Here is a 22,170-nt window from a genome sequence, read left to right on the forward strand (position 1 = left end):
ATGATGCCACGTGGCTATGGTGGAATTTGAACTCTCAACGCCTGGGTTGTCGGTCCAATACCATAACCACTAGGCTACCAAACGTACCACTCCTACCCAGTCTGGCCTACATGTGACTCCAATCTCACTGTGTGGCTAGCTCTTGATGTTATTGGGGATCTGACAGGAAAGTAGAGTTGAGGTCGAAGATCAGCCATGATCTGATTGAATGGCGGAGCAGGCTCGAGGGGCCGTATGGCCTACTCCTGCTCCTATTTCATATGTTCTTATCTATGTGGATAACTCTGTTCCCTAGCCACCAACTCCATCCTCCTCCCTGGCCACTGTTAGAGGTCGAACTGGACTGACCTTGACGTCCTATTTGATCCTGAGCTGAGCTGCTAACCCCATATCCTCTCCCATCAACAAGACCGCCTACTTCCACCTCCGTAACATCGTCCGTCTCTGCCCCTGCCTCTGCTCATCTTCTGAAACCTTCATCTATGCCTTTGTTACATCTAGATTCAACTATCTCCTGGCTGACCTCCCACTTTCCACCCTCTGTAAAATTCAGCTCATCCAAAACCCTGCTGCCCATATCCTAACTCACACCAAGCCCCGCTCACCCATCACCCCTGTGCTCGCTGACCTACATCGACCCCCGGTCCAGCAACGCCTTGATTTTAAAATGTTCAGCCTTGTGTTCAAATGCCTCCATGGCCTCACCCCTCTCTATCTCTGTAACCTCCTCCAGCTTTTACAACCCTCCAAGATCACTGCACTTCTCCATTTCTGGCCTCTTGTGTTTCCCCGATTTTCATCGCTCCAGCATTGGCGGCCATGCCTTCAGATGCCTAGGCCCTCAGCTCAGGAATTCTCTCCCTGCACCTCTCTGCCTCTCCACCTCCATCTCCTCTTTTAAGTCACTCCATAAAACCTACCTCTATCACCTGTCCTAATATCTCTGTGGCTCAGTGTCAAATTTTGACTGATAATGCTCCTGTGAAGGGCCTTGGGACATTTTTACTACGTTGCTGTTGTCCGGAGGACAATTAGGAAGGAAGAATATATACTGCTTTCCCAGTGTTGCCCATGTCCCAAGAACAAAACATCTTAATACAGAGAAAGACTGGTCATATAACTGGGAGAGATAAAGCCAAGGATGTGAGAGAAAAATTTTGTGCAGTTGACTCAATTTAACTAAAACTACCCACCAATTGCCACATTAAGTGTTCAGAGTGAAGCATTGCAGAAAAAATGTCAGTTTGACATTCACAAAATATGTTGCAGACTGCATTTCAAAATGTGTTGTTGCCCTGAAACAGATGCAAGATGATCAGAAGAATTTGTTTATGGGCGGTTTGTTTTATTGGTTTTGCATCTTTCATTATGTAAATGAAAAATAGGGTTTTATCTCCACATCCAAATAATACACTGTTGTCATCCCATTTGGGGGGGTGATGGTTACATCAAGGCACCTTTTAACTCTGTGTTTGGGGGTGGTGCTGATCAGGTTGTCTTATTTTCCTCCTCACCCAAAAGACACACTGCTGTCTATAAGCCCTTCTGAGCTGCATACATTGTACTATCCCTCTCCCACTGGCAGAAGATTCCTCTGCCTTAATGTCAAAAAAAGTTTAATCACTGTTAATTGTGTTCAAAACAGAGTTTCCGTCACTTGGGAATTTCCTTGGAGTTCTCTGCAGTTTCTGGAGTTTATAATGTTGTTGCTAAGTTCTTCTATTTTTGCTACTGCCATTTTGATCAGTCTGCTGCAGACTGATATGACGAGGTCAGCTCTGCTTAACTACCAGTTGATAACTTCAACAGTTTTAAAATCCACATTGATTGTCGCAGATCCTTCTCAATGATCAAGTTGTATGACCCTGTCTGTTCTGACTTCTATTGTTGAATAGCTTTTCGAAGGCTCATTCTTCAGATGTTCCATAAAGATACAGCAGGAAAACAATGTTCTGTGCCTCCTTGTAAAGGAGGGGGAGAAGGAATTTGGGATTCTCTTTGGTTGCTAACAACCTCATAAACCAGCTCAGCCTTGGATTTTAGCAACTAGTCCTGTGATATTTTCAGTTGTAACCAGTTCACCACCTTGCTTGTCCCAAGTTGTGGTTAGATACTCAGCTGAGAAGCAATCCATGCGTTACAATGATCGATTGAGATGTGTGCTATGTCGGCACCATGCCCTTGCCTAGCTGAGTCCTTCCTCCATTTCATTGTCCTCTTCCTTGAAGATCAGAATGTCGGCTTTTACCTGTGTCAAGCAGCAGTTGATCGTGGCTAACTTTGTTAAAGCTGGTGAGCCTTCATATGGGGCAACATTACCGCCCCATCAGTCTACACTCAATCATCAGCAAAGTGATGGAAGGTGTCGTCGACAGTGCTATCAAGCGGCACTTACTCACCAATAACCTGCTCACTGATGCTCGGTTTGGGTTCCGCCAGGACTACTCGGCTCCAGACCTCATTACAGCCTTGGTCCAAACATGGACAAAAGAGCTGAATTCCAGAGGTGAGGTGAGAGTGACTGCCCTTGACATCAAGGCAGCATTTGACCAAGTGTGACACCAAGGAGCCCTAATAAAATTGAAGTCAATGGGAATCAGGGGGAAAACTCTCCAGTGGTTGGAATCATACCTAGCACAAAGGAAGATGGTAGTGGTTGTTGGAGGCCAATCATCTAAGCCCCAGGAACACTGCTGCAGGAGTTCTTCAGGGCAGTGTCCTAGGCCCAACCATCTTCAGCTACTTCATCAATGACCTTCCCTCCCTCATAAGGTCAGAAATGGGGATGTTCGCTGATGATTGCACAGTGTTCAGTTCCATTCGCCACCCCTCAGGCTTGGGCGGATAAGTGGCAAGTAACATTCATGCCAGACAAGTGCCAGGCAATGACTATCTCCAACAAGAGAGTGTCTAACCACCTCCCCTTGACATTCAACGGCATTACCATCGCCAAATCCCCCACCATCAACATCCTGGGAGTCACCATTGACTAGACACTTAACTGGACCAGCCATATAAATACTGTGGCTACGAGAGCAGGTCAGAGGCTGGGTATTCTGTGGCGAGTGACTCACCTCCTGACTCCCCAAAGCCTTTCCACCATCTACAAGGCACAAGTCAGGAGTGTGATGGAATACTCTCCACTTGCCTGGATGAGTGCTGCTCCAACAACACTCAAGAAGCTCGACACCATCCAGGACAAAGCAGCCTGCTTAATTGGCACCCCATCCACCACCCTAAACATTCACTCCCTTCACCACCGGCACACTGCTCTCGAGGGAGTACAAAGAAGGTTCACTCTGTTAATCCTGGGGATGAGGGGGTTGAGTAGATTGGGACTCTACTCATTGGAGTTCAGAAGAATGAGAGGCGATCTTATTGAAACTTATAAGATTGTGAAGGGGCTTGATCGCGTGGATGCAGTAAGGATGTTCCCAAGGATGGGTGAAACTAGAACTAAGGGGCATAATCTTAGAATAAGGGGCTGCTCTTTCAAAACTGAGATGAGGCGAAACTTCTTCACTCAGGGTAGTAGGTCTGTGGAATTTGCTGCCCCAGGAAGCTGTGGAAGCTACATCATTAAATAAATTTAAAACAAATAGACAGTTTCCTAGAAGTAAAGGGAATTAGGGGTTACGGGGAGCGAGCAGGAAATTGGACATGAAGCTGAGTTTGGATTGATCAAGGCCCTGTGGGTGGCGGAGCGGGCCCAGTGGCTGAGTGGCCGGGTCCTGCACCTACTTCTTGTGTTCTTTAGATTTGAGGTTAGGATCAGATCAGCCATGATCTTATTGAATGGCGGAGCAGGCTCGAGGGGCCGATTGGCCTACTCCTGCTCCTATTTCTTATGTTCTTACTGTGGCTGCAGTGTGTACCATCCACAGGATGCACTGCAGCAACTCGCCAAGGCTTCTTCGACAGCACCTCCCAAACCTGCGACCTCTACCACCTGGAAAGACAAGGGCAGCAGGCACATGGGAACAACACCACCTGCACATTCCCCTCCAATTCGCACACCATCCCGACTTGGAAATATATCGCCGTTCCTTCATCGTCGCTGGGTCAAAATCCTGGAACTCCCTTCCTAACAGCACAGTGGGAGAACCTTCACCACACGGACTGCAGCGGTTCAAGAAGGCGGCTCACCACCACCTTCTCGAGGGCAATTAGGGATGGGCAATAAATGCTGGTCTCGCCAGCAACGCCCACATCCCATGAACGAATAAAAAAAAACATTGAAACTAGATGCAGTAGTGCCTGAGCATATACTCAGTTCCAAGGTCATAATGGAAATGGCCTTGCCAGAATCAGTACTTTGGGGAAAAGATAGTTGCTGTCTTAAAGCTAATATTTTCAATAGACTTTCAATTGCACTGACTAAAAACGTTCCTTAGATAGTCCTCAACAGGAGACCCTTGACCAATACTGTGCTTTTTTTTTTAAAGAAGTGTGCTACTATCGGTTGCTGCACCTTTTATGTAGCCTTTAATATAGCTAAGAATCTCAAGTTTCCCATTGGATTCAAAGCAAAGGGGTGTCTTTCTGGTAGGACTCTACTTAACAACTAAATGAATGTAATCCTGGAGAACTTTACAAAACACCAATAAAGTTCGTAGGTCATTCTGGGACAGTCCTTAATGGTGCAATGTCTAACCAGGATTGGCACAGTCCAGACACGCTCTCCCTTTTGCGTTAAGGAGCACTCAGTTCAGTGACTTGGACTAAAATGCCATTGGGAGGAGGGAAGGCCATTATGTTGCTGAATTTTGGAATGATTTTTACGGAGCTTCCCTTGCTGCACAGAAATAAGGCAAACGCATGCATCTTTCTCTGTCATTTTCTTGCTTTAGTACAAATATCTTCATAATAGGAAGGATTGTCAGGTTTCACTCCTGTGAATGACACCAGTCATATTGTGGCCATGGTGCTATGTGAATTGATGAGTGTTTCTTGTTCAGGTTAATCTTTTACCTAGATATCCCTTTAATGGAACTTTTCCGTGGTATTCCGCACTGCAAGAGGTCCCTTGTTTTGAGACTTTTGTATGATAAATGTGCGTAGAAGAATTGAACATTGATGGTGTTCATCTACCCCCTTCACCGTGTGCCCCGAACAGTTACTTCCTGGATCAACAGAGAAAGTCTGCTTGAGTTAATGGCTCTAGATTTCCCCCTTGAGTGGAAGGTTTCTGGCAACAGGCTGCTTGTCAGGGCGGATGCCTGTGGAGCAGAGCAAATTGTGTGTATCCACTCACTGAAGCTTTCTGTGTGTCTGTCCGCTGTATTGAATACCACCTCCGCATTTAGCTGCCACCAGCATGCTTTCTTCGTGCATGATGTTAATCGATCTTCTCAGGTAATCTGCTCAGTACCATAACACTTCTATCTAAGTTTTGATATAGTGAAGTAATAAATGCAGTGGAAAATTCAGGTTACAATCAAACTTCATAATGAATTTGTAGTCTTCAACTGGTTCAAGCTGATTCTTTAAAATCTGTATATCAGTTGCCTATTTTATCATTGCCATTTAAGTGATCTAGAAGTAGCACTGCTGTACAAGTGTCTCATATTCAGTGAGTGCTGATGCACATAATTTGCAGTATTTTTATGAAATATATTTTGAAGAATGAATATCCTTTTGTTTCTTTTTTTTCCCCAACTTCCTTGGAGCTGCTGAGGTTGCTGGTGTGGGGGAGCTGAATCCACTGCTGAGACTCTTACTAACCCCGTGTGCTTCAGCTCTGTGTGTTCCTTCACCTCCCTCATCCTGCCAGGCTCCTGCTTGTAGTCATTAAGGCATGACATTACAAATATTCACTCTTTTGCAGTATATTATTTCACAGAAGCATGTGACTATACTTGCATTGTCTCCATGTTATGTTTTAACTGGAGTCTCATTTATCATATATCTTGGTCGAGATGAAAAAAAGTTGAGAAATTTCCATTGTATCTTGTGTTTTTGGGTAAATTCATTTAGAGCAACAAATATGAAAATCAATACATTATGTTAATTTTAGGCTCCCCTTTAGAAGAGTTTATAAAATTGCACTACTTATGCACATCAGCTACCATTGTTTCTTTGAATATCAATAATATTCAATATGTCTAGGCTCTGAAATGCTTTAATTTTAACCAAATCTCTGCTGTCCGTATTCTAACTTGCACTAAGTCCCATTCATTCATCCCCCTGTGCTTGCTGAACTACATTGGTCCCTGGTCCACCAACGCTTCGAATTTTAAAATTCTCATTTTTGTTTTGAAATCCCTCTATGGTCTCGCCCCTCCCTATATGTAACCTCCTCCAGCCTTACAACCTACTGAGAACTCTGCGTTCCTCCAATTCTGGCCTCTTGTGCATCCCTCATTTCCTTCGCTCCACCATTGGCTGCCTAACCCTCTCTGACTCTCAACCATGCTCTTTGACCAAGCTTTTAGTCACCTGTCCTAATATCTCCTCCTTTGGCTCTGTTAAATTTTTTGTCTGATTACACTGCTGTGACTCTAATTCACCCTATTTCCTTCTCCGTCGTTCCTCTTTCTTTCTCTCTCAAATCTCGTTGGTTTAGGAGATAGACTGTTGGTCCCATCGTTCACCAAGGTCCCAGATGCACCGTTGACATCGCTGCACCATTATCTGCTCGCAATTCCAGCAATTTGCGGCAAAATTTTTTCGAGTTGAAGGGTGAGGAAAAAAATCTAACAAACGGGGCATACCCTGTATTTTTAAATGATTTAATCTGAGACTTGTAGCTGAATCCAGGGGAAGGTATGGCCTCGATGTTGATGGCTTGTTTAAGAATTTATTTTTTGAGATTTTTTTTAATCATGGGAGTAAAATTATAAATTTGAAGGGGGGAAAAAATCAAACCCACTTCATTAAAAAATGTTACCCTTGAGGGAATTTTCTATTTTGAGGGTAGATGAGAAGTGTTCTAATATGTTGAGAACTACAGCTGATAACTCATAGTCCTGGGCAAGAGGTAGCTTTTAGATGATTAACAGAACTCTTTTAACAGATGATATCAGTGGCTGTAACATATTTGTGCATATGCACTATACTTTGTCTAACACCAGATGGTGTTATAGTCCTCCAATAAAGATGGTAAGGTTAGTTAGATTCAGATCGAGACTGTTAAACATAATTTCAAATACCCCAAAATAGTGTGATTAATTGTGCTGTCTTTTATTAAGTGGTTCCTAGTGTGTTTTATGCTAAGAATTGCTGTTGCAATTTGAATCTGCATGTACCACTTTAGTATTACCATGACCACACACAATTAATGCTGGTAAATAACTCCTCTAAATACTCTTAATTTTAAATACCTTTTAAAAAAAAACATTTTGCATACGTACAACTTTTTATATAAATTTAACATAGATTTTGTTTTTTTAAAAAAAAATTCTAGGATTTCGATAATAGGAGGTGAATATAATTCTTGGGAATCTGATGGTTTATATTGACAGCTATCCACGTACAGATTCATTGACAATGAAACTACCCCAGAATTGGATCTAATTTGTGCTGATGACATTTTAGTTAGTATGTTCAGGTATTGGTGACTTTTTAGTAATTATATTCAAGTGACCCAGAAGCATTGAATCTTGTGTTCTGTTCTACTATTTTAAAGTTTAATAATAAAATGTAATCTACCCTTTTAAACTTTCAACTCACCCCTTTTTCCCCCAGAAGTATTTCTTATAGTAAATTGCCTCCATTATATACTTGTACTAAAGAATCTGCATTATGCAGAATATTGATTATGCTGACAACATTTGGTGAATAAGATGAAATGTAGATGTAATGTTATATCAGCATCTGTATCAGATTGTTATATTTTTCTATCTTGCAAGGGTTTGGTTATAATATATACTAAAAAAAACAGGCATTTTAGTTCATTAATTAGCTAGGTACTTTAGGTTAGCATAAAGAATTGCTGAATTTAACATGGAGTTACAATTTTTTAAACAAAAAACAGTATTGCATTATATACTAAAGCTGGAATTAAGATTGGTTTGTTTTTGTTGTGTATTTAGTTTTTCCTACAAGACTGCATTAATGTTGAAGTGTCACTATCAGCTGATGTGCACTGCTTGTCACCTGAGGCTGGCTGCCATGTCTACCACCCTGTTTCTCATCACAGACCAGCAATGCACTGATGACCATTACTGACCTCTGTGGGCCTTGGGAAAAAATCTGGGTATAATGACAAAGTTGCAAACACAATTTTTGTGATAACTGTCTAAACTGCTTATAGTATAAATGGACTGAATTCAGCACATTGGGAACCAGCAATTGGATCCTGTAATTTAAACGGGACATGAATGTCAACAGTTCAAATCAATTTAGCTCTATTACCCTATGCAGGTTTTCACACTGAGCCTAGATTATAACACTGAGCACCCCTATAAAATAGGACAGTAAGCACCTTTTTTTCCAAATCAGATATAAAATTTGATGTGGAAGAATGTTAGGTGAAAGATTTTGGGAGGAAGAATGAGGAGAGGCAACTGTTAAAGGAATAGAGGATCAGAGAGACTTAGGGGGTCACATGCACAAATCTTTGAAAGTGAGATGACAAGTTGATAAAGCTGAAAATAAAAAGCAGATGGGATGCTAGGTTTTACAAATTTGGGGAGATGGTACAAAAGCAGAGGTAATGCTAAACCCTTACAAATCATTGGTTAACCTCTAGTTGGACTACTGTGTTCAGTTTAGGATGCCTCACTTTAGCGAGGGTGCAGAAAAGATTCACTAAGATGATACCATGGGTGAGAGGCTTTAGTTATGAAGAGAGACTAGATAAACTGAGGCTCTTTATATTGGAACAAAGACGGTTAAGAGATCAAATAGGGGTGTTCAAAATTCTGAGGATTTGATAAAGTAAATTACAATATCTCCACTGGCCAGTGAATTGATGATTCGAGGGCATAAATTTAAGATCATCACCAAAATAACCAAGGGTGAAGTTTAGGTTTTTTTTTTACACACACTTTTGTTAGAACTTGGAATGCCTTACCAGAAACATTGTGGAAGCAGAATTGTGTCTTTTAAAATAGAAATGGATAAGTATTTGAAAAATGAAAATGTAGAAGGGTTTAAGGAAAGGATAGCTCTTTCAGAAAGAATAGGCACAATAGGCCAAGTTGCTGCCTTCTGTGATGTAAATGTGAGGAATACTCTGTGAAATTTTGTAATTCACATTTGTTTTTGGCCTCTTACACAATTGCATGTACTGCAGCTATCACCTTCCTGATGTGTGCAGATTTTTAAAACTTGAATTATCATTGACTCTTGAAATTGTTCACTAAACTTTGAGAATCCAAATTAGGAGAAATTTTAATCTTGGAAACTGACAATTATCAATGTATGTAATCTTTCAATTATTACTGACTTTTTTGGAGTTCATAGTGTTATTTTCTTCTTGAAAAGAGCATTAATGCTGCATGAATTCAGTTATTATGATAAATCTTTGCTAGCCTGGGGTATCCAAACAAGCATTTTTCCAGGGATTCAATTTATTTATGAACAAAAGTATCATGGGTGCATTCTGTATTTATTTCAAAGACCTCCTTGTCTTGTGTTATTACTGTTTTGCTGCACTAGAAACGGTGTGCCTCAGGCACTGATTCTATCCTCCGTCAAGGCAGCTTGCTCAGGCTGAGCCCAATGGGACACAGCCTTGGTATCCTGTTCCTTCAGTGTGGCAGTAATTCCTACTGCGATGTATGCATGTGTAGACATCTGGTGAGAACAGAAACTGGCTCTACTGTAATGGCCTCCACAAATACTGCTGAAGCTCATGCACAGAATAGTCATCTGACCTAGCGATTGCACTGCAGTTAGTGACTGCAAAGGCATGTTAGTGTAAACCAATACTCAGGAGAGAAAATTTGAAGTGGGGGCAGGGGGGATGTTGGAGAAAAGAGAATACTAAAGCATGTTCAGTAGCAATGGTATTGCAGTTGTTTGGATCTTCTGGACATGGATAGCCTGCAGCTTCCCTTGCCTCTGAAGCTAATGTGTTTGAAGCTAATGTGTTTTAAGCTAAAACCCTCAACTTTCCTTGCTTCTGATTTTGCCTCAAATTGTACCTCCCAGCATCCCTGGTCTCTGCATTTGGGATTGCTGATTCTCAAGTATGTATACATAAAGTATCTTACTGCAGAATCCAACAATGGGGCCAACCAGTATATAGAAATAAAGTGCCAGTCAACAGGTCATCCAACTGTCCCATGAAAAATGCTACCCAAGCAAAAATAGCCATGATCGTATATTCGGTGCTTGTATAAGATATCAGTGTGTAGAATGCTGTATGAACTCAGTTGTAGGCGGAATGTGACGTGGGTGCATGTAAAATTTTCTTCTAATTTTTCATTTTGCCTGGAATTTTTAAAAAAATGCAGTAAAATGGTACCGTCTCTGCATAATGTAAGTTGTATGCAGTTGGGCAGTACACCAGCATTGAACCTCATCTGCATATGTTGCATGAATTAATGTTGGAGATTGTGTTCAAGATGTGTTTCTTGACTTTTTAAAAAAAAACACAAACTTTCTTTAAAACCACTAAAGGCTTTAGGATAGAAAATGTGGTAATCTTCATCATCCTTCTAGTATTGGTTGCTTTAGTATTAATTCCCTTCCATAAAACCAAAATGCCCACCAACTTCATAAGCAAGATGCAGACCTAAAGTTCTGAGGAATGGATTCTCTGCTTGGTTGAAACCCTGTCCTTTTTTTTGAGAGACAGAGGGGGTTAAAATCTAATCAAGTGGTAATAAAACTGACTGAAGGTCCAAAGTTAAAAACGTGATGAATCTCAATTTAGTTTCCAGTCATTCATTGAAGCCACAAAGTTAGCTCATTTAAGAAGTGGAACTTTTCTGCTAATGCAGCAGGAGGTGCTGTTCTGAATTTGTTGGGGCACATTATATGTTAAGAGTTGAGGGAATTTCACTCGAAGTGGCATGTACCAAACCTGCTTGGTGCTGACACTGAGCTGAAAGTGGAAAGATGTTCCATTCTCCAACAAACATTTTAAAAGGACAGTATTACCTTTTTAAAATAACAAGTGTCTATTGTTTTAAAAAAACCCTCAAGTTATATCTCTTTATGACTGTATTTTGATCATTGTATGTGCATTTGTTTCATTAGTAACTGATTTACTCTGATCTTTTTTTACAAAATAAATGAGAAAATTCCTTTTATTTTTCCCCTCTTAGAACTTGGACACTCTGCGGGACACCAGAATATCTTGCACCAGAAGTCATACAGAGTAAAGGTCATGGGAGAGCAGTAGACTGGTGGGCATTAGGTGTGCTGATGTTTGAAATGCTTTCAGGGTAAGTGTTTTTGGAGATTTTAAAATTGGTTTCCTCCAACATTCATAATGTTGCTCAGACCCTATTCATTGTAATTGCTGTTGCTTGACACTACAGAATCTTGGGGTTACACTGTCTGAGGCTGAACCAGACCATTTACAACCTTGGCCTCCTATATGACTGAGATGAGCTTACGACCGCATTTTCACTCCATCACCAAGACTGCCTACTTCCACTTCCGTAACAATACCCCTCTCCGGCCCTGCCTCAATTCATCTGCTGAAACCCTTATCCATGCCTTTGTTACCTCTAGACTTGATTATTCCAATGTCTTCCTGGCCGGCCTCCCATCTTCCACCCTCCATAAACTTGAGCTCATCCAAAACTCTGCTGCCCGTATCCTAACTCGCGCGAAATCCCGTTCACCCATCACCTTTGTGCTCGCTGACCTACGTTAGCTCCCGATCCGACAACGCCTCGGTTTTAAAATTCTTGTCCTTGTTTTCAAATCCCTCCATGACCTTACCCTTCCCTATCTCTGTAACTTCCTCCAGCCCAACAACCCTCCGCGATCTCTGCGCTCCTCCAATTCTGGCCTCTTGCATATTCCTGATTTTAATCACTGCCTAGGCCCTAAACTCTGGAACTCCCTCCCTAAACCTCCCCGCTTCTGTACCCCTCTCTCCTCCTTTTTAAGATGCTTCTTAAAACCTATCTGTTTGACCAACCTGTCCTAATATCTCCTTATATGGCTCGTTGTCAATTTTTGTTTGATAACGCTGTTGTGAAGCGCCGTGGGATGTTTTACTGTGTTAAATACGCTATATAAATGCAAGTTGTTGATACCTAAAAAGACACTTCATTTTTGGAAATAAAACTATACTAATTAGTAACTATAAATTGAACATAGAGTTTGGGGACTAGGAGGATCTTATCAGTGCTATTGCTTTGCTTTGAAGAAACTACTGTACACCTGCCCAAAAAGCTAAATTCAGTGCACAGTATTTGAAAACTGACCTAAGATGGAATGGGTAATGAATCTTTGTCTAAAACCCTTAGTGAGCTTGCCTCCATCACTCTTCAGATGAAAGCACATCCGGTATGGTATTGAATCACACAGATCAGGAAGATCTCAGATTTAGTCAGTGCTGAGTTAGTCATTCTCACCTGTATCAACAGTCAAGGCAGTGTAGTTGGTTTTGGTGCACTAGACTAGGGAGAGGAACAGTTGACCAGAGTTACTAATCTTGATCGCAATCCAGTGACTCCTGCTAAAAACTATACAGATGTGAATGTTGTGTGTGGATAGAATCTGGCTCTGATAGAAGTTAACCCTTGAATCTAGGGACTTTTGATAATCTACAGGGTAGGAGGGGGGAAGATGAGAATCTCACCCATTTTGATCAATAATCAAATTTGCTCTATGTGTATAAGCACGTCTACATCTTGGAAGTAGATGATTCAAAGTCGTATGGCAAAGCTTGGCAGTAATGAAATATAAAATATTGTGTAACAATACATTTAACAGCAAGCTGGCCATGTACGAATCCATTCAATGATTTGGATTTTGTATACACTGATGGGTTGGAGGGCACTTCCAGGCATTAATTCAGAACCCCTTGATAGTGTTGGCAGCAGATATAGTGTGTATGTATAACTAATCTAATTATGAAAGACAATGCATAGTGTGATATTTAAAAAAAACTATTTAAATACCAAAGAATGGTATGATTTATAACCTTGCAACCCACAGTAAATGTTTCTGAAAAATTAATGTTCTGTAGAATCGTTGAGCGTTTTTTGAATAAAGTTACTTAGGTTTCACATATTTGTACTGTATTTTAAAGGAGAAAGCTGATATTTTGTTGTGTTTAATAAGTTATTGGAAAACACTAAGTTTACTTATGGTTCTGCTTTTTGTGGATTCTCCTCTCCTTTACTATCCTCTCCAAAGCTTCATCTGTTCGTTCAGGGAAATGTAAAATGTACATTTGCCAGGAAACTTTCCAGACTCTAGTCATAAAAATGTGTTATGGATTGCAAGGCCAAAAGTAGGGTGTTTATGGCCTGTGAACTGTTTAGAAAACTTTGGCAACAGGTGTACCAATTGGTAGAGGCAAATTATTATCATTTGGAATGTGGAACAAAAGATGGGACTTAACATTCCAAGGCACTGTTTATTTCTGTAAAAGTCAGTGACTTTCAGAAGATTGCTTGGATTGTTGCACATCCTGTCTCTGTTGAAACTTGAATGTGCAGCTTTTTGTCTCGATTTTGTAGTCATTTATCCTTGAGCTTTTTAAAAAGAAAAATTCCTTTAAATGAGTGGCGAACATACTTCGGGTTATTAACATAATCCCGTTACCTGTATTGCTTTAGTTAAGCTGCCAAGACATGGTGAGAATGGTGTCGATACAGTCCTTTTAAAAGGAAAATTAACAGTTCCTGAGAGAACAGCACATTTTCAGTTCTGGGGTAAGTTGCTAGCTATAGAGCAGCATCTGGGACTGGGAGCTGGTCGTCTTATTTTATTCATTCTTGAGATGTGGGCGTCGCTGGCAAAGCCAATATTTATGCAGTTGATGTGTATATGGACATTCAAATGGTGTTTGATAAGATGCCACATAATAGGCTTGTCAGCAAAATTGAAGCCCATGGAATAAAAGGGACAGTGGCAGCATGGATACGAAATTAGCTAAGTGACAGGAAACAGAGTAATGGTTGTTTTTCGGAATGGAGGAAGGTATACAGTGGTATTCCCAGGGTTCAGTACTGGGACCACTTTTTTTTAATATATATATTAATGATTTGGGTGTACAGGGCAAGTTTCCATCCCTAAAGGACACAATGAATCATTTTAGGGTTTTATGACTTTTACTGATACCAGCTTTTTATTTGTATATTTTTTAAACTGAATTCAAATTCTCAAACTGCCATGGCGGAATTTGAACTTGCGTTCTTTAGATTACAAGCCCAGTAGTATAGCCATTATTCCACCGTAAGCACCTTTTAGTGGACTGAGCAGGCACATGGCATAGGAAAAGAAACATAACAAAAATAAAACTATTTGGGGAAGGGGCGACAATTCACCGTACTATATTCTCTGCTTCCATCTTACTGGATCATCATTTTGAAGGTTTTCCAGTCTGGAATTTTTTTTTGTCATCTTGTTTCCCTCTGTTCATTGTTATCCTCCACTCTCTTTCCCCTGCCAAGTATTCTTTACACACACCTGTTTATTGGCTTGTTTACTGTTGAATGCTGCCACAGTTGAGATTCAGTATTATTCATTCTCCCTGTTACTCTGCAATAAGAGAAATAACTAACAACACTGTAGAGTAGAGCTATTCTAAGTTCCATTGTACAAGTGAAAGAGCTCTATTAAAATTACAGGGCAATATTTCTATTACAATAATGTCTTAGTAGCCCTTTCACCTAGTAATGGTCTTTGGAATAGCTCTGTCTCCTACTAGCATTCCATTGATTTTTCTTTTCTATAGGTGGTGCTGGAAAGGAGAGGAAACAGCACTGAATCCCAGCTTTAGCAATATCCTGTACCTAGCTGGGTGTGCTGTGACTGGCAGCCCAAACACACATGGTCTGCTGAAGACTGCAGGTGAAGGAGAGATGGGCAGCAAGTGATCCTCTGTCTATATTATGAGCACTATTATTCACTAGAATTTTAGAATACTGAAAATAACAGAATCTTAACTATGCTTAAAATGCCTTTTTTCTTTGAAACCACTTGATTTACCTTTCCTTAGTTTAAGTTCTTTATCCTCTTGAATATTGGTTGCAAGTATGCTTGCTCCATTAACTATTGAAATTCAGTTGTGCCTATTTTAACAACCTTTTCGAGAACATTTGTTCTGGTTTATAAACATTCTAATTTGAACTGGGTAATCAATCTATTGCTCTGTTTTAGTGTGGTGGCAGGTTGGTCGCTTAGAAGTGCCACTCAATATTGACCTAAAAGGAATTTGCAGTTGCTTAGTTAAAACAACTTATTAGATCTCAGCTGTTAGTCTTTGGCACAACTGAGGATCATTTCAGCTGTCTATTACACAAATACAGCAAGCAGCAGCACAGTAGTGCTGTGATAAAGGTTAAAAACACTTTTGTTCAGGGATATTTAGGAGCATTTAAACTTTACTTCATCTTTTCATGGGTTTCCTTCTGTTTAATTTTTTTTGAAGTCTTAGAATTTTGCATTAGGAAGATTACCTCAAAGTACTTACTAAACCATCCATCATAGTATATTAGTATCATTTTGTCAATTTTCTCCCCTATGATGATGGCGCTGACCAGTGCTGAGTAACAGCTCAGCTGGTGCTGACAGCCCTTGGTGCCTTGCCCAAGTGGCCATTTTTCATGTGTGAGCCTAGATTGTGTCGGCAGGCTGTTCATTCCTGGAGGGCATTGCAGCAGATCCTGATGTCCTTATCCAGTATCCATTCACACATTCAAACAAGAGTTACTGGAAAAGGATCAGTGGTTAATCTTTCTTTCCCCCTTCACTTCTGGAGTCCAGCGGATTTGGAGCTAATTGTAGCGCTTTGACTGCCTAGCTGAGAGTGGCTAAGCAGCGATCAGGAATCAATGCTAGGATCTTTTATTCTGTAAAGCTTCGTATTGCATGATTTTCTCTCATTTCTAATTGTCATGGATGAGACATATTACAGGAATCCTGGAGTGGCTATTTTGGTAGTGTATCATAGCAAGCTAGGCAAATATTATACATGTAGAATTAGGTTCTGCAAAACTCCAATTTATTTGATATCAATATTGGATGTTATCTGTTTTATTGCTGTTTGGGCTTAAAGTCCAGGCAAACACAAAGTGGCAGCTTTAAATTTGAGTTTCCAAACATCAAAATAATTTTTGAATTATCTATAACAAGATGTGGTTGAGTGATTAATAATTTTATATAGCATGATTCTTGTAGATTATTGTGATGACACAGCTCTGATTAATGGCTTCTAATTTTATTGTCACACATGCCTTAAACACTATACCACTCTATGGCAAATGGCAAGTATAATCAAAAGCAATATCTGATAATTAGGGAAAGAAATGTGTTGCATTCAGATGTACAGCCTGCCAGTCCTGAGGAGCAGTTGTTTGCCAAGAATACGGATGACCCACCTGTTAGACATAAGTGCTTTCTTCCAGAGCAGATGGTTCTGGCACAGATTTAATGTTTGTGGAGGTCCTGCTTTGAGTGCTACATTTTTGATTTGTTTATCGTAGCTTTGACACTTCCTTGATTTCGCAAATATGAAAATTATGTTAGTCAGAGATTCTTCTCTATTTCAAGCTTCCAAAGACTATAGTTGCTGATCTTTCTTGCTTTCTTATTTCTGCAGTAAATCTGCAATTTTCATTTAAAACAAATGTACAACTAGTACAGGTACATAGTATAAATCCTACTAGCTTTCACTGTGAGCCAAAGCACATGTTGTATGATCTTGCTGTAATTTAAAATGAAGTGCTCAGTTTTGCATGATCACTTTTAAAGAAGTTTTGTTTCAAGGTGAGGAATGTCGGTTGAGAAATGAATGTTTCCCACATTTTTCACCCAGTGTATGCATGAAACACTCCCAGATCAGGTATAGTGGAAAGGGATATGCATTTTGCCCCCAAGATGTATCTTCAACCCTAATCTCTGAAGGAATGCTTTAACTACATTAGTAAGACATTTTCACTTCTTATGCCACCTTTCCTTACAACTTTTATGAATAAGATTATGAAGTTGTGCAGATTTACGGGCAGGTTGTTCTGTGATTTTCTGCCCACTAAACATTAGATTGAAATACGTTTGGGAAATCGCAATCAGTGGACTTGCAACTGGCACAGAGAGGTGGAGAAGAGACTTTAATTCCAAGTAGAGTACCAAGTAGCCAATTTGAAAAGATCATGTTTTTACTAAATTGCTGGTAACCAGTATGGGCAGCAGTGATAACTTTTCATAAAGCAGTTAACTGTTTCATAAGCTTACATTGTTATTCAATGGGGGGGAAAAAAGGGGTGATGTAAAACGGATTACCAATTCGCAATTGTCTGTTTTGACCTACCACCGAAGACCACTTTCATCCCCCTAGATCTTATCAGGTAAAATAATACGTTTTAAGAATTTTTCTTTTAATTCATTCTCTGTGATTGCTTTACAGCTACCCACCATTTTTTGATGACAACCCTTTTGGTATTTACCAAAAGATTCTTGCTGGAAAGTTGGACTTCCCAAAACACCTCGATTTTTATGTGAAGTAAGTTTAATTTAACCCTTTAACGATGTGATGTTAGATGAATAGTAATTATTTTTAATGTGTCTCATTGTAGCATGCAGTTGTTAACTAACTCAGGTTTCCACCTCCAGTACTCTGTCTGGAAGTTCATTCCATGTATTGATCACTGTGTGAAGGAGAACTTCCTCATGTCAGTCATAAGTTTGCCTTTTACTACTTTGAACCCGTCTTCCCTTTTTTCTATTCTCGCAATCTAACTTAAAGTAATTTTCTAGATTTTTACCTTTTCCATACCATTTGATATCTTCTATATCTCAATAAGATTCGCCGAGGAGATGAAGGAGATCCAGGACAAACATCGGGACAAAAAGGAAAAAGCAGGAACTAAGTGTCACAAAACATATTTGAAAATTCTTTATCTGAATGCACGTAGCATTCGTAACAAAATGGACGAGTTAACGGCACAAATAACTACGTATGGGTATGATCTTGTGGCCATTACAGAAACATGGCTGCAGGGTGACAACGACTGGGAATTAAATATGCCAGGGTATTTAACAATCAGGAAGGACAGGCAGGAAGGAAGGGGAGGTGGGGTGGCTATGTTAATAAAGGAAGGAATCACTGTAATACAGAGAAATGATATTGGGACAAAGGATCAGGATAATGAAACAGTTTGGGTAGAGATAAGGAATAATAAGGGGAAAAAAGCACTAGTGGGCGTAGTATATAGGTCTCCTAATAGTTGCAACTCTGCTGGAAGAAGTATTAATCAGGAAATAGTCGGGGCATGTAATAAGGGAACAGCTATAATTATTGGGGATTTTAACTGTCATATTAACTGGACAAATCAAATTGGGCGGGGCAGCCTTGAGGAAGAGTTTATTGAGTGTATTAGGGATGGATTTCTTGAGTAGTATGTAACTGATCCTACAAGGGGGCAAGCAACCTTGGACCTGGTCCTGTGTAATGAGCCAGGATTAATTAATTAATGTCCTAGTTAAGGATCCCCTTGGAATGAGTGAACATAACATGGTTACATTCCATATCCAATTAGAGGGTGAGAAGGTTGGTTCTCAAACAAGCATACTGAGCTTGAATAAAGGAGACTATGATGGTATGAGAGCGGAATTGATTAAAGTGGACTGGGAAAATAGATTAAAGGGTAAGACAGTACATGAGCAGTCGTGTTCATTTAAGGAGTTATTTTACAAATTTCAAAAAAATATATATTCCACTGAGGGAAAAAAGGGTGTAAAAGAAATGACAGCCATCCGTGGCTAAGTAAAGAAATTAAGGATAGTATCCGACGAAAAACAAGGACATATATGGTAGCCAAACTTAGTGGGAGGATAGAAGATTGGGAAGTCTTCAAAAGACAGCAAAAAGTAACTAAAGGATTGAGTTAGAAAGGGAAGATAGATTTTGAAAATAAACTAGCAAAAAATATAAAAACAGATAGCAAGAGATTCTATAGTTATATAAAAAGAAAAAGGGTGGCTAAGGCAAACGTAGGTCCCTTAGAGGATGAGACCGGGAAATTAATGGTGGAAAACATGGAGATGGCAAAAATGCTGGACAAATATTTTGTTTCAGTCTTTACGGTGGAGGACACTAAGAATATCCCAACACTGGACAAACGGGGCTCTGGGGGGGAGGAGCTAAATACGATTAAAATCACTAAGGAATTGGTACTCAGTAAATTAACGGGACTCTTGGCGGATAAATCCCCTGGACCTGATGGCTTACATCCTAGGGTCTTGAGGGAAGTGGCAGTAGGGATTGTGGATGCTTTGGTAATAATTTTCCAAAATTCTCTGGACTCGGCAAAGGTCCTGGCAGATTGGAAAACTGCTAATGTAACACCCTTATTTAAAAAGGGTAGTAGGCAGAAGGCTGGAAATTATAGACCAGTTAGCCTAACATCTGTGGTGGGTAAAATTTTGGAGTCTATTATTAAGGAGACAGTAGCGGAACATTGGGATAAACATAATTTAATAGGACAAAGTCAGCATGGCTTTACGAAGGGGAAGTCATGTCTGACAAATTTGCTTGAGTTCTTTGAGGACATAACGTACAGGGTGGATAAAAGGGAACCAGTGGACGTAGTGTATTTAGACTTCCAGAAGGCATTCGACAAGGTGCCACATAAAAGATTATTGCTCAAGATAAAGAATCACTGGATTGTGGGTAATATTCTGGCATGGGTGGAGGATTGGTTATCTAACAGGAAGCAGAGAGTTGGGATAAATGGTTCATTCTCGGACTGGCATCGAGTAGCCAGTGGTGTTCCGCAGGGGTCGGTGCTGGGTCCCCAACTCTTTACAATCTATATTAACGATTTGGAGGAGGGGACCGAGTGTAACGTATCAAAGTTTGCAGATGATACAAAGATGGGAGGGAAAGTAGAGAGTGAGGAGGACATAAAAAACCTACAAGGGGATATAGACAGGCTGGGTGAGTGGGCGGAGATTTGGCAGATGCAATACAATATTAGAAAATGTGAGGTTATGCACTTTGGCAGGAAAAATCAGAGAGCAAGTTTATTATCTTAATGGTGAGAAACTGGAAAGTACTGCAGTACAAAGGGATCTGGGGGTCCTCGTGCAAGAAAATCAAAAAGTTAGTATGCAGGTGCAGCAGGTGATCAAGAAGGCCAACGGAATGTTGGTGTTTATTGCTAGGGGTATAGAATATAAAAACAGGGAGGTATTGCTGCAGTTATATAGGGTATTGGTGAGACCGCACCTGGAATACTGCATACAGTTTTGGTGTCCATACTTAAGAAAAGACATACTTGCTCTCGAGGCAGTACAAAGAAGGTTCACTCGGTTAATCCCGGGGATGAGGGAGCGGACATATGAGGAGAGGTTGAGTAGATTGGGACTCTACTCATTGGAGTTCAGAAGAATGAGAGGCGATCTTATTGAAACATATAAGATTGTGAAGGGGCTCGATCGGGTGGATGCGGTAAGGATGTTCCCAAGGATGGGTAAAACTAGAACTAGGGGGCATAATCTTAGAATAAGGGGCTGCTCTTTCAAAACTGAGATGAGGAGAAACTTCTTCACTCAGAGGGTAGTAGGTCTGTGGAATTTGCTGCCCCAGGAAGCTGTGGAAGCTACATCATTAAATAAATTTAAAACAGAAATAGACAGTTTCCTAGAAGTAAAGGGAATTAGGGGTTATGGGGAGCGAGCAGGAAATTGGACATGAATTTAGATTTGAGGTTAGGATCAGATCAGCCATGATCTTATTAAATGGCGGAGCAGGCTCGAAGGGCCGATTGGCCTACTCCTGCTCCTATTTCTTATGTTAAGATTCACCTCTCAGATGCCACCTTTCAAGGTTGGGGCAAAGCCATGGAAGGATTTGAAATTGTAGACGAGGAGTTTAAATTTAACATGTTGGGGGACAAGGAGCCAGCAATAGGTAAGCAAAGATAGGAGTGATGGGCAAGTGGGATGTAGTGTGAAAGTCTGCATTTTAGACAAGTTGGAGGAACAAAGGCCAGCAAGGAGGGCACGGCAAAGATTCAGTTGAGGTGACAAAAGCATGCATAAGGGCTTCAGTGGTACTGGAGAAGGTTTACAAAGATAATACCAGAATGAGAGGATATACTTATCAGGAAAGGTTGAACAGGCTGGGGCACTTTTCTCTAGAAAAAAGAAGGCTGAGGGGTGACCTGATGGAGGTCTTTAAGATTATGAAAGAGTTTGATAGGGTAGACGTAGAAAAGATGTTTCCACTTGTGGGGGATACCAAAACTAGGGGCTAAATACAAGATCGTCACTAATAAATCCAATAGGGAATTCAGGAGAAACTTCTTTACCCAGAGAGTGGTTAGAATGTGAAGTATAGAGTAGTTGAGGCGAATAGCATAGATGCATTTAAGGGGAAACTAAATAAACATGTGCGGGAGAAAGGAATAGAAGGTTATGCTGATGGGGTTAGATGAAGAGGGGTGGGAGGAGGTTCATGTGGAGCATAAACGTCGGCATGGACCAGTTGGACCAAATGGCCTGTTTCTGTGTTGAAAATTGTATGTAACTCTATGTAAAAGTTGCTTTATAAATGTAAGTAGTTATTCCCAGTTTCTCCAATCCTCTCCTAGCTTGTCTTTGCTTTTCTCATTTTTCATTCTCTACCTCTGCCCTCTCACTGACTTTGCTGCTCTCTTTGTACTTGCTCTCTGATCAAGAGAGGCCTCTAGTTCTGTTGTAGAGGCAGGCATGCCTACACTATTTAATATTGCGATTGTATATCAAGTAGTTTTGCCATTACTTAGGAACAGGAGTATGGCCCCTTTCTTGCAGAGTAGGCTCACTTTCCTTGTGATCAAGTAGAGTAGGAAGAGGATGCAGGATGTAGGCATGTTGAGTAATAACCTGAAAGGGAGCTATATAACTGAAGAAATGTGATCTGCTAAAAGCAGCAGAACAAGCCAGGTTTCCATGTTGTAAAATAACATACAAAACCAACTTTTATAGGTAGCCGTGTATTTGGGTGGGATTGGGAACTTTTGAGACTACAGTACAATTAAGTTCAAATGTGTCTGGACAGGCTGTATTCAGTTCTAAATGATGGCAAATCCATAACACAACACT

General features: G+C 40.4%; 1 protein-coding gene across 4 annotated transcripts in view; it reads left to right on the top strand.

Annotated features, from left to right (window-relative positions):
• prkx (protein kinase X-linked) overlaps positions 1 to 22,170 on the top strand; it is a 125,655-nt gene that overhangs the window by 58,826 nt on the left and 44,659 nt on the right. For 3 of the 4 annotated variants that reach the window (XM_067985698.1, XM_067985697.1, XM_067985696.1), the window contains exons 4-5: positions 11,220 to 11,339; positions 17,489 to 17,584. In XM_067985698.1, the coding sequence (XP_067841799.1) occupies positions 11,220 to 11,339; positions 17,489 to 17,584 (216 nt within the window). Of the gene's footprint in view, positions 1 to 11,219; positions 11,340 to 14,818; positions 14,935 to 17,488; positions 17,585 to 22,170 lie in introns of all 4 variants that reach the window. The other variant, XM_067985699.1, reaches the window with a different exon arrangement.

The sequence above is a fragment of the Heptranchias perlo genome, chromosome 6, assembly GCF_035084215.1.
Source record: "Heptranchias perlo isolate sHepPer1 chromosome 6, sHepPer1.hap1, whole genome shotgun sequence".
Lineage (NCBI taxonomy): Eukaryota > Metazoa > Chordata > Chondrichthyes > Hexanchiformes > Hexanchidae > Heptranchias > Heptranchias perlo.